The sequence below is a fragment of the Adelges cooleyi genome, unplaced genomic scaffold, assembly GCF_023614345.1.
Source record: "Adelges cooleyi isolate 19-005CV unplaced genomic scaffold, UGA_ACOO_1.1 ACOO_flye_CR_arks_rails_tigmint_CR_PRNA_247, whole genome shotgun sequence".
In the NCBI taxonomy this organism is placed as follows: domain Eukaryota; kingdom Metazoa; phylum Arthropoda; class Insecta; order Hemiptera; family Adelgidae; genus Adelges; species Adelges cooleyi.
Genome location: NW_026095912.1, coordinates 2953594 through 2967401, shown reverse-complemented (window position 1 = coordinate 2967401; position 13808 = coordinate 2953594). Strand labels below are relative to the sequence as shown.

The 13808-nt window shown below is 29.0% G+C and overlaps 1 protein-coding gene across 1 annotated transcript; it reads right to left on the bottom strand.

Annotated features, from left to right (window-relative positions):
• Positions 1–450: 450 nt before the first annotated feature.
• Positions 451–7289, bottom strand: LOC126836529 (T-cell activation inhibitor, mitochondrial). The gene is made up of 10 exons (XM_050570027.1): positions 7046–7289; positions 5765–5903; positions 5576–5699; positions 4308–4569; positions 3963–4183; positions 3570–3661; positions 2306–2406; positions 2053–2196; positions 1861–1992; positions 451–1270 (listed from the first exon to the last, which is right to left on the bottom strand). The coding sequence occupies exons 1-10, from the start codon at positions 7066–7068 to the stop codon at positions 1033–1035; spliced, it is 1476 nt and encodes a 491-aa protein (XP_050425984.1). The 5' UTR covers positions 7069–7289; the 3' UTR covers positions 451–1032.
• Positions 7290–13808: the final 6519 nt, after the last annotated feature.

Here is a 13808-nt window from a genome sequence, read left to right as displayed (position 1 = left end):
ATACAATAATTAATATAAAATTATAATTTCACGAAATTGTCGTTATTACATATTGTATATTAATTTCTTAAGGCACTGGCTATTGATAACAAAAATATATATTCAACAATCGTTAATAATAAAGTCAGTCTTTTGAAACAAATATAACATTAAAAAAAAATAGCACTAATAACGTAAACATTTTGCATATTATATTTCTCGTATAATGGTTAATTCGTATCGATAAAAGATGTATTATTGTACTTGAACATACACAACATTATTATTATATATATTATAGTATTTTTTCAACAAAAAAAAAGTAGACAAAATCTTTAAATTTAAAAAACTTAATTATACTATTTAAACTTTACAATCATTGATCGGATTATGAAATAAAAATATAATAGTTGAGGTAATTTTCAAAAACATTAAACTAAAATAAAAATAAACAATTGTTATTTTCAAAACTGTTAGTAAAATTATATAATATAATTAAATTTCAACATAGTATAATTAAAATAATCAACGTTATTACTATTTGTAAAAAAAACATATATATTGAGTAGTTTTTTTCAATTGCGTCCGACAAAGTCAATTTACCGTAAATTGCAAATTAATTATCGTCAAAACACAATATATTTTTTATTATTTTTGTACTTTGTTAAGTAGTTAACAAACGGTATTATGATATACTATTCTTACATTCTAAAATAGTATACTTTTAAAAACCAAGTCTTGCGCTAAAACCTACGATTGGTTTCCTAAATAACTAAATTTTCACTGATACAAGTCCTATTGTCTCGAGTCTCTTCCGTGATCACTCGTTTAAATCACAGCTAAAATATAATTTTATACAATAATGGCAACCACTTTTTAAAATAAACCTTGTATGGCAACGTATTTGCATCTTGGCTCTTTAAGACGTACACATTATAATATAAATATATAAATAAATGTAATTACTTAAAATTCAAATTAAAAACCATAATAATAAATATGATAAAAATAAAAGTTGTTAAATAAATATTTTGGTCGTTGCCGATAGTGTTTTTATTTAGAGTTCCAATTCCACGGAATGCATATTTGACCATCGGACATGATACAATAATAAGTGGTGATGCACACTCGCATGCCGCTGAAAACTCGTCTAAGTTTGTGCCGGTTATCGTGCAGATTTCGACAGCATTCGATCATCAAACTGGGAGTGATGCTATCATCTTTGGTCAACGCTTCCAGATTTAACTCGTTGATGCAACTGGTGAACAAATCTTTCTCAATGTATTTCTCCCTAAAATAAAAAGGTTCATGAAACAAAGATGTATAACAAATTTAAAAAAATCCCAATTTAAAATTTATGATTCAATATTATTTAATAATTTGTGTTAAATCTAAAAACGAATATGTAGAAAATAACAGATGCCGACAGTGGCCAAACGTCATGGGAGACAATGTCTGCCGATGCCTACCCGTTGGATTTTAACTATGATAATATTTTTAATCGTCTCTCTGGCTTTCACGACTCGCTATCAGATCTTGAAATACAAAGACAAATAATACTTAACTACTGTTAACAATGACTTAGTAGTTTGTCGATTAAGAATAATACTTGGTACTCATTAAATGTTGGACCAGTCGAGAGCCTTCTGATTAAAACTAGAAAATTACTATTGTTTTCAAAACAATTTGTATTTTGTTATGATCCTACAATAATTGCATGCATTTTTTTAAAATTTATTATATTACTACATTTATCGATCAGTTTATCTCGCATTACCAACTAAAACAACTACTTTTTGATATTGGTTTTATTTTGTTTGTGTTTAAGATATTATGACTGAATCCAACTAGGATATTGTACACTTTCTAGCTATCTCTTACTTTTGATATTTTTCCAGTAGCTCGGTGGCCTTCGATAAATTCTTAGATATTAAGTTGACCAATAAAGTAGCAGGACACGATGCTGGCACGATGATCTGTCCTGTAGGCGACACCATGAGCGGACCAGCTTCACTACATAAAAACAAAAACAATTACAAAAAAGAACACAGCCACACAATGTCGGTTACGTACGTTTCCACGACCAGTTCGAAATTGTTCAACGAATCGGGCCAAGTCTTCGGATAACCACTGCGACCTTGATAATCACTCAACGAGGTAGTGAGGTTGCGTAGATTGTTTTCATACTGCTTTGCCATGGTCTTGGGTTGAAATTTTCTAGCAACAAAATACAAATAACAATTATAAAAAAAAACATATCTAATAAATATATTTTACTGTACAATTATTATTATTGTTGTTAAATAATTGTTAAAAAATCTATTACCTTCGAACTACTTTTATATCGCGTAACACTCTTGAAGCGGCTTTTTCGTAAGCGGGCACTGTCAATAATACGGCATCTTCTTTGGCAATATTTTTGATAAACTGCAAAGAAAAACGGATGACAATTTTACGTAAGTAGAATTTTTATGCCAACATCTTATCATTAGAAATAGCAGTTGATGAGTGGAGCGGAGACATGTAACATTACATAGAAAACTTATTTTCGTTGTTAGCAAATTGGTGTGCTTTTTATTGATTTATGTACACACTGAAAACAATCAGATACTTCTGATAAGAGTATTATAGCTACGAGCAGTGTATGAAAAGAAAATTTAGATTTTAATTTTAAATATTTTACTTGAGGGTTAAAACTACTAATAACTGGATAGATAATAAATAACAATGTGTTAATTTATTATTTACCAAAAACTAATTATCTTGGTTAATTTCAAAATTGTGTTCAAATAAATTTTTTTTCAATAAAATGTATAAATGAAATTACTTTTTTTTAATAGTAATAACTTTTAATAACTAATTTTTGATTAACTAAAATATTTTTAAAAGTAATTAAAATTACTTCCTCACATAAGGTGGAAGTACAGAGTATGCAGTCAAATATCAGGAGAATAATAAATACGTTTCTATCAAAATTCATAACAAAGAGAACATGAAAAAGTTGCTGAATTCCTTTAGTCAGTAATTCGACTTTCAAATTTTGGATTTCCCTTAAATTTTAAATATACTTAGTAGCCATAAAAATGCTAATTTTTTTTTAATTTGTATAACTTAAATCTGAAAATTAAATAACAATAAAAAAGAGGTTTGTGAAAGGTTGGTTTTAAATGTACTTTCTTTTAAAATTTTATAAATTGTTTACATATTAAATTTCAATTTTATTACTTAAAAATTGTGCTTTCTACGATGCATGTATTAATATGATTAGTATGATCGTGAACAAACCATTTTTTTTTAAAGTTTTAATTTAATATTTTTTTAATATATACAATAATTTATTTATCATTAAAAATATAATTTTAATTCTTTAAAACTATTTTTTTTAATTGTGAAAAAATAAATCAATATTGCTACAAATTTTTAAATTTCAAAATTAACGTAAAGTAAATAGCAATAATAATAATTATAATAAGTACAAAACATTCACAAATGGGGCTCAGAGACGTACATAAAGGGCGTAAACAAGGAAAACCCAGTAGTTTTTTTTAAACCCGTGAAAACTAATAATCAGAATTCAATCAACAACTTACATCAAGCCAGTTGTGTCGGACTTCGCCGCTGTTTAAAAGAATAATGCCGTCTAAACTCAGACCAGTGTCTCTCCCAAACATGATCGTTCGATCTTGACGTGAAACAGAAAAGTTTTTAATTTAACAGATATAATTCATTAATACACATTATGTAAATATACTATAAACATAATAAGTCTTTAGAGTCATACAACAAAATTATTTTTATGCTTATGTTAATAATTTTGCTGTAGCAAAAATTTTAAATACAAACTATAATGAAATCAAATTTTAAGCTGACAGTTTTAAATAAAACACTAATGGTAAAAAAAATAATTAGTTTTAAAGAAAATTTGTATTATTAAGTTCTTCTAAAGACCCTGCACAATATTTAAACTATCATATCAGTCATACTCTTTAACAACGTCATCTCCGCAGGATGATTCTCCATTAGCGCTTGAAAGCTAACGAGACAGCCAATACAATGACGTACGTCCCAGCCACAGTCGAATCCGATGCTTTTCAGTCCCAAATGTTCACAAAGGTGCGCTTGGATACGAGAGACTTCATGCCTGATCGGTTCGTACACTTTTAACTTTTCACGAGCGCTGTTTGAATTGTTTTTCAACCATTTGCTAGACAATAATAAAAAAAAGAGCATTTTATTACCGCCTCGAACAAATTTTAAATTTGACACTGCCAAGTACAGCAGCTACAATATTGTAATTTTCAATCCCTATCCATGTATTGTATACTCACAACAAGTTGTCAGTAATTTGTTTCTTTTTAAACTCTTCGCGCATTGTGTCGCCTATGTTCGGATCTTTGTTCCATACATAATCATATTTGTACATGTAATCAGGCATTGGGCTGCTGAAGGTTTTTTTATGTTTGTAATTTGACGATTTGGCCGCCAAGCCATCCACGTATGATGTACTAAGGTTACAGCTTTGCAGGATTGTGGACACCGTTTGTTTGAGATCGTTTTGTTTCAAATATATGTTGACAGTTTTTAACTGATCTGAAACCAATCATGAAGATGTTCAAGAAGTAACAATAAAAAAAAAATGGAAGCACATATTTATAGCGTCGATGCATAGGTGAAGATGTACTTATTGTTTTTACAATAATGTGTTTTTATTTTTATTTTAACCTTATCCAAGATATCTTCTAAAACAGCGACAGTAGCCAACCTTTCGGACATCACGAACCACTAAATTCGTAACTTTAAATTCGTGGACCACTTATATTATAAGACTTATAAAAATTGTAAAAAAGATAAATACATTTGTAAAATAATGATCAGAGAACTTTTTTTTTATATTACAAAATTAAAAAAGTTTGTTTAATTATTACAAAATAATTGAAGCTTACTAGAAGATTACATTTTTATAGTGATATTGTTCCTGCTTGTTTGAAACAAATTTCTGGATTTTGAATGATCCGTGAAAAACCACAAACCACTGGTTGGTTCTGACCGATTTCTCTATGTAGTAACTCTATGGATCACAAGTCCTACCCAAAAGATACTTTACTGTGCCAAAAATCTAAAAAGTTCACCCCTCTTTTTTTAAAACGGAAAAGAAAACCAAAACAATATAAATAATTTTTAACTTAGCGATTTATCTTTTAAAGATAATAGTCTGTATAGTTTCAAAATTGAATGGAATATTTTTTAAATAAAGCACTACGAATAAAAGACGTTGACAAACCAAAAATACGTCATAAACCTTTCTCCCTAAAAGGGATAGAAGAATCATTACATTTATTTATCTTTTTTGAGCATAGTTTAAGGCCTAAAAATTTGACCTTAAGGTAAGTCAAGTGTGGGGCTATAACATGTTAAGTCTTTTAAAACGTCTGTTGACAGACTTTTTTTTTATATTGAGAAAACACCAAAAAAGGGCAGAACTAAACATTATATAAACTGATACCTATATTATAACAAATATTAAAAATTACACATCATTGTAAAAACAAAACTTACTGCTTAGCTTTGCATCAAAACCAAGAATATCTATATTTACCGATGTTTTGAGTTCTATTGTGAGGTTTCAAAAAGAATTTCACTGTCACCGGCTTGACGGGTTGGTTTTTACGCGTACTCTCTATGAACGAGCTCAGCATTTGCAAAGAACTTTCATTGATCGCCTGTAAACATTGTATTAAAATTTAGAAAAATGAAAACAAAATATAATAATATAGGTTAAGGTTACCCTTTCGTTTGGGTACTGTCCAAAAAGATCTGGGTGAACTGAAAAATAGAATGGCCGCAACGCGGTGGACAGTTCATTAGAGGAAATTTTTCTACTTTGCATCATCATACAGCCGCAAACATATGAGTTTTTGAAGAACCTGTGAAACGAAAATTTTAAATACAAGCTATATATTTTGAATTATATTTATAGCAAGTTTTGTATTGCAATTACGCCAAACTGTTATTCAAATAATAAATTTGATTTTATTAGAACAAAATATATCCAAAAAACAATTTCATATAGCTTTCTATTAAAATAAATATGTTTAAATAAATGTTCTATTTAAACTAAATAATTTGTTTTATTCCTATAAAAATAGAAATAATAATTAGAATTTAAAAAAAACTTAAAAGAAAAGTTCAAATAATAAAACTAAATAAATATTTATTTCAAATGACAGGCTATTTGAAACAATCAAAAAGTAGTAGGAATTTTAAATACCGAGATTATAATAACTAATGAAAATCATGTTCCTATAGAATGTACAATAATTATGTTATAAATTTTAAGTTTCAAACATCCATAATCAGTAATTAAACATCCGTGTTAAGTTCAATTCGGTTTAAAGCCCTGATATTGAATTATGTTAACTCACATAACTTATGGTTTAGTGTAAAGTTGTAGAAATACGAACAACACCAATAAAAGGACACAAATTTATATTATAATGTGAGATTGATTAGTACTCTCATTTATAATTTCAGTTACACTTAAAACTGATATAATAATTTGAGTTTATGTCGGTTACGGTTTTTGATAAGAAAAAAATGTTATAAAGCCTATAATGGTTTTTAAATTTATCGAGTCTAAAAAAGGTAAGTTTGAGTTCAAAACTCTGAATATAATCCTATCTATTCGTTACATGCATAATATTGTTAGCTAGGTATGTTAGGTATTATAAAACGAAAAAATATACAAAAACGGGATTTTTCACGGTAATCATTATTCAAAATCTAATTCGAATTTTGCCCAACTCTGGTCATATCTACATAATAAAATAAAATAATAATCATAATAATATTTGTTTCGCCCATCGTATTAGGCCTAACAACAGTGTTTAAGTTCCGTACAACTGTATTATCATTACAATAACACTTTGACGATCGACGGCGTTGGCTACGGAAACTTGGTCTGATACAATGGTAAACAATAGGAAAAACGACCATTTTGATAGATTCAAACGAGGAAAACGAGGTAATAAAATAATATCATTAAAAATATTGGGCGCCGATACTTTACCTTTGCGATTTAGCGGTCAGCATTTTAGCCGGGTAATTTTTTTGACGAGCTGCGAGATTTTCAAGACGGCCAACCGACGTGAAGAGCTAAGGGAAAAAAACTGAAAGATTTTGTTCAAAGTGGGAAGAAAAATGTATTATAGAAAACAAAGAAAACGGTTGTACCGAAACCGTTGTGAGAACGGCAGACGGCTACTGCCGTACAACACAATGGTTAATATTATTATTATGCGTTTTTCAAAAAAAAAAAAAAATGAACAAGGATTGATACCCTGTTGACGTGATAAGATAACGCACGGTTACCCCGGTTAACGCCGTTTGATATTCGATAGGTATTATTATTATTATATATTATGCGAATGCCTATGAATTATGAAATGATATTATTTTAATATATCAAATTAACTACAAGTGTGTTATAGTAACATGAGAATTATAGTGGAATATTACTATACAGCGTAGATAGATACGTCAAGTCTATCCGACTACCTTCCTACATTATTATTGTAATAATTTTGTTGTTGTTTTTTTTATTCGCTGTAATGACGTAGTTAGATAAAAAAAACACCTATCCATAGGTACTTTACGCACGGGCCAATAGTGCAATATAGTATACATGATACAATTTATAGACAGAATTTAATTGCGTGGTCGAACGATAAAATTACCTACTACAGGCTTTTATTACAAATGTTTATTGATCAAAATATGTACAAATAGCGATACTGCTGAAAAAAATTCATTGTTGTCTACCTATGATATTTCTTAGCCCTCCTGCCCCCCCCTCCCCATACGTCTAAAATCGAGAGAACCCCCAAAAAATACTCTTTATCTTTTTAAAAATAGAATTTATAAAAAAATGTTTGTGGCATGTTCTCTTTAGATAAAGCACAAAAAAAAAAATACCATAAACCCATTCTCCCAGAAGGGATGGAATCTTTTTCTTTACTTCTGATTTTCGAGCCAAGATGTAGAGCATATAAGATCTAGAACATGACCGGATTTCCTAAAAAATCAACTTTTTTTTATATATTTTTTTTAAGGGAAATCCAAAATAAGGGGGAATATTGCAGCCAAAATACAGTTTAAAAATGTTTTAAACTATTAGGAAATTAAAAGAATTTCTCCATTCGTTCATAATTTTGCTTCTTTATTCTAAATTACATTAGAACATTATTGATAACTCCAAAAGTCTATCGATTCCACATCAAATCTGATAACATTAATTACAAACAACTAAAAACTTATAGGTAATAGCAAGGGCAAGTTTTTTGCATGTGTAACTATAGTTTTGATATTTGACATTGAAAGTAACTTTTATAACATTCAAATTTTATAGGAAAAAATTTGGAAACAAAACTAGTTATACAGTATGTTTTAATACTGCCATTCGATACTGAACAATTAATATTGTTTGTTAATAATTAAAATTAGCATGTAGGTAATAAAATTAAAATTATCACTAAAATTATTTTACTTGGAGCTTACACTAAAATATTTACAAGGGCAAATCTAAAATTATATATTTGGGGGGGTGGAAGGTGATTGATATTTTATACAAGTTAGTATTTTGTTAAACAACTATTTTTCCTACATTAATTGATACCTACGTACATTATTTTATAGGTCATAGCAGTCCTAAATAATTAATAGCCATGAATATGTAGAAAATTGCCAAAATTAACTTAATAATATTAAATAAGTTTTAGTAAATGCATTCTAATAACTTAATAGATAAATATAAATTACTTTGTCGTAATCATGATAAAAAAAACACTATAGTAATCTTCAGGTATTATTTTAATTTAAAGTGATAAAATCATTAAATAACTCTTTGATGCAAATCTGTAGTTGGTAGAAATACAAATATCGATAAAACTATTGTAAAAACAATAATTTGATTTAATGTTATATTTTGAGTGTTAGAGAGAATACCTACGATTAGGGTTGATCGTCTGTCTACCCATATAATAATAAAAACGGGACTCACAAATTTGTCCAACCTACAACAAAAAAATTAAAATTATTTACATATTTTGATAATAACAGTTATTATTATATATTTTAATTAATTCAATTTATTAATAAACGACTCGTTTTAATTCCTTATGTTATATTAATAGTTCACCTACCAACCTTCTAGTTTAATTTTTTTTTATACAGTTAAAGCAGAATAAGAACATGTTTATTTTTTTCATAAAAGTGCCACTGGATGGACATCATAATTTAACAGGGTTTCCTCTCTTTATGAATTGAAAAGATTCTTGATTTTTAAATATTGTTGTATTCATTGTTTCCAAAGAATAAGTTACCAAGTTCTCTTGGTCGTTTCTTAACACACAGGGTTCCCTGTTATCACCAGCATCATCCGTGGCAACTGATGCGCGCGCCAATTGACAGTTACGAATTGCGCGACCGAGGCGAAGCAGCTGCGCTCTGGTTTCAACGGCCAAAAATGTGTTTGGAGGTAATAATAATTATTATAGGGCGAAAATCGATAAAACGATGGCGTCGGGGTCTTACGGTACGAATCAATACTAGACAATGCCGCCGTCCCTTTACCCGTATAGTAATCGAGTAACGTACCTGCACGGTTAGTTGTTTACTTGTTTACCTACACGCAGTGGCCAGCCGGGTTCTGCGACGCGCTCAACTGTTTATGTTTGTGTCTTATTGTCGGCTCAAAATAATATAGTTCAGACTTCTTACTTCGGCAAGTTTAGCGTACGTTTTTACTTCGAAAGGGCACACCGTGTCGTGAAGGGCGTGTCGTGTTTCGTCGTACCCGCCTGAACTGCAATCCGTCATGGGCGCCATTAAGCCGATTTTCAGTAAGTAATTTTCAACGTACCCAATCATTAACGATATTTAATTAAGTAAATATACTTTGAAATTTCCGTTTGCGGCGATCCGATATTGTTGTTGGGAAAAGCTGTCTTATGTATACTCTTGTATTTCTATCGGCCAATTAAAATCAGCCGGCTATTAAGATACGTTCGTTTCACTCTTCAGTGTACTAACAACAATAAAATATAATCATTGTTATTTTTTTATAACTCGTGTCTCAATGTCTAGATCAGCACGTCCAACCGATCGATTTGATACACCGAGAACACGATTACTGCTATGTTGAGACTTTGAAGTTGCGTTTAGCAAGGTATGCCATGATTTTTTATTTAATTTCATTCGAACACCATAATTTTAAGCTGACACCAAATGGAAGAAGATGTATAGATTGTAGAACAGTTTACAGTTAAAATAATTACATTTTTTATTGGTTTATGACAAAATTTTAATCCAACGGTCCTTCGGTTTGAGGTGTTAAAATTAAACGTCAGGTTAGGCAAATGGTCAATTGAACTTTATCCTTACCCATCTTGATTTTCTTCTTGTGATTTTTAAAATCAAGAATTGAACCAAGACGGAGTAAGGATGGGCTACAGCGCCGCAGACAGAAAATGATGACTCAGCTGGGCCGAATAAACAGAAAATGTTGAAATTTTATTTATTATATCAAAACGGTCAACATTTTTTTAATTATGTGCTTAGTGGTAGTGGTTGTAGCATTTCATACAATTATTATATATTCTATTAGTTTATGATAATGTTTAACCCAACTCCCCTAAGGTTTGAGGTGATAAAAATAAACGTCATGTTAGGTAATTGGTCAAATGTACTTCATCCTTTTATCTCTCCGGAGTACGTTTTGTTATTTTTAAACTCAAAATGTATACCGGAGGGAAGAAAGGAAGGGCTACAACGCTGAAGACTGAAAACGATGACCCAACTGTATCGAGCAAACGGAAAATGATGATATTTTTTTTTTATTTGTAATCAAAACCGTCACAATTTTTTTAATATAGCCAACATTTTTAATCAAGGTTTTTAAAAGTGAGGTGCGGTACTTGTGATTTTGATATGTTTTAAATGTTATTCAGTCTAAATTCCAAACATTAAAATCCCCCTAAATATCACCTAACGATGTGCAACAAAAATGTTTAACCCAACTCCCCTAAGGTTTGAGGTGATAAAAATAAACGTCATGTTAGTAATTGGTCAAATGTACTTCATCCTTTTATCTCTCCTGAGTACGTTTTGTTATTTTTAAACTCAAAATGTATACAGGAGGGAAGAAAGGAAGGGCTACAACGCTGAAGACTGAAAACTTGAATTTTAACACGTGGATAATTTTGAATAAAAAATTTAGTTATAAACCTATAAAAAAAAGTAAATTTCAACATATGTATGTAAACGATAGATTAAGTCTTCATCTTAAATCATTTTGTACAGATCTACTTTTATACTGAGATTACGCTTAAATTAGTAAAATAATAGTTTTGAAAAATGTATTATTTAAACTACAAATTAAATACTGTTGTAGTGTTCTGGTATTAAAATGGGTAATCAATTGCTTTTACATATCAAAATTAATATAAGCATATTTGTTAAAATTAAAATTAAAAAAACATACTTTTAATCTGACAAAAAAAGCGTTTTATCGTTATGTAATTATGTCTTCTAGACTGAAAAGAAAGAAAAACATGTATATTTATATTTCTCATAGCGTATAATTATCGTAGTCTATAAACAAAGAAAACAATTTTTTATGGTCGGCATGCTAGGAAATTAAAAATGTGTACTGTTTTAAAAAATTGTTTTTAGATATTTTATTTGTATTTTCTAAGTTAAATACATTTAATCATTATGTAATCTAGAAATGTACAGGAAAAACAGGTTTTTAGGTCGTGCCAGTAAAAAGTGAGGTGCGGTACTTGTGATTTTTATATGTTTTAAATGTTATTCAGTCTAAACTCCAAACATTAAAATCCCCCTAAATATCACCTAACTATGTGCAACAAAAATGTTTAACCCAACTCCCCTAAGGTTTGAGGTGATAAAAATAAACGTCATGTTAGATAATTGGTCAAATGTACTTCATCCTTTTATCTCTCCGGTGTACGTTTTGTTATTTTTAAGCTCAAAATGTACACCGGAGGGAAGAAGGAAGGGCTACAACGCTGAAGACTGAAAACGATGACTCAACTGTATCGAGCAAACGGAAAATGTTGATATTTTTTTTTTATTTGTAATCAAAACCGTCACAATTTTTTTAATATAGTTAACATTTTTAATCAATAAGTATGACATATATTAACAGAAAAATTTAAGCAATATTTTTAGAAAAAACATATGCATTTAGTATTAAGTTTAAACATTTTATTTGAATTTTAACAAGGATAATTTTGATTTGTATAACACGAATTTTTTTATGTATACTTAAAAACTTAAGTGTCATCATTGCATTGTATTTAACAAGGTTTTTTGTTGGTTATCTAACATAACTAATAATTAATACGAACTATTATTTTTTTTTCTTCGTAAGTTTTCTAATTTATTTTTTTCTCTAGTAGATATGACTCAAGTAATAAATCAAATATAAAAATTCAAGTCGAGACTGTGGGAGAAGACACGTTAATAGAGATAAAAGATTGTGTGCCGTGGCTAGATCAAACAACAAACAACATAGTTGTTAATTTTCCTCATGTCGGGTCTGTTATTTTATAATATAATTATAAACTAATACTTAATAATAATATTCTAAATTATTTGTTTATAGTGTTGATGGGGAAACCTATGGATCGCTCACAAGTAAATCCGAAACAGACGAGTAAGTAAAAATAGCTGTTGTACGTCTTGAGCTTAGTGGTAGCGGTTGTAGCATTTCATACAATTATTATAATTATTATATATTCTATTAGTTTATGATAATGTTTAACCCAACTCCCCTACAGTTTGAGGTGATAAAAATAAACGTCAGGTTAGGTAATTGGTCAATTGTACTTTATCCTTTCGTTCCCTCGATACACATCTTGTTATACTCTTACACTGACCTTTTTAACGGCAAACCAAAGATTATACAGCAAAGCTTTTCAATGTCAGTTGTGTTTAGAAAATTCTTTTCTACCTCAGTTCCTTTTCATGTATAAGAGTAGGACGTATAAGGATTTGTAACATAGTCCTTTCATTATGTGCCAAATACTTTTAATATTGCGTGTTTTGTGTTTTAAGTGCCAAATGTGCTAAATAGACTGTATACTTTTTACGTGTTCCTTTTTAGTTATTTAGACTGTATACTTACGATTAGTTTTAATGATTTTTATTGTAAACAATGCTGTGAAAAAATATTTTTTTAATTCTATTTCGAATGAATAAAATAACAGTTTTTGAAAAAAGTATTATTTAAACTACAAATTAAATACTGTTGTAGTGTTCTGGTATTAAAATAGGTAATCAATTGCTTTTACATATCAAAATTAATATAAGCATATTTGTTAAAATTAAAATTAAAAAAACATACTTTAAATCTGACAAAAAAAGCGTTTTATCGTTATGTAATGATGTCTTCTAGACTGAAAAGAAAGAAAAACATGTATATTTATATTTCTCATAGCGTATAATTATCGTAGTCTATAAACAAAGAAAACAATTTTTTATGGTCGGCATGCTAGGAAATTAAAAATGTGTACTGTTTTAAAAAATTGTTTTTAGATATTTTATTTGTATTTTCTAAGTTAAATACATTTAATCATTATGTAATCTAGAAATGTACAGGAAAAACGGGTTTTTAGGTCGTGCCAGTAAAAAGTGAGGTGCGGTACTTGTGATTTTTATATGTTTTAAATGTTATTCAGTCTAAACTCCAAACATTAAAACCTCCCTAAATATCACCTAACTATGTGCAACAAAAATGTTTAACCCAACTC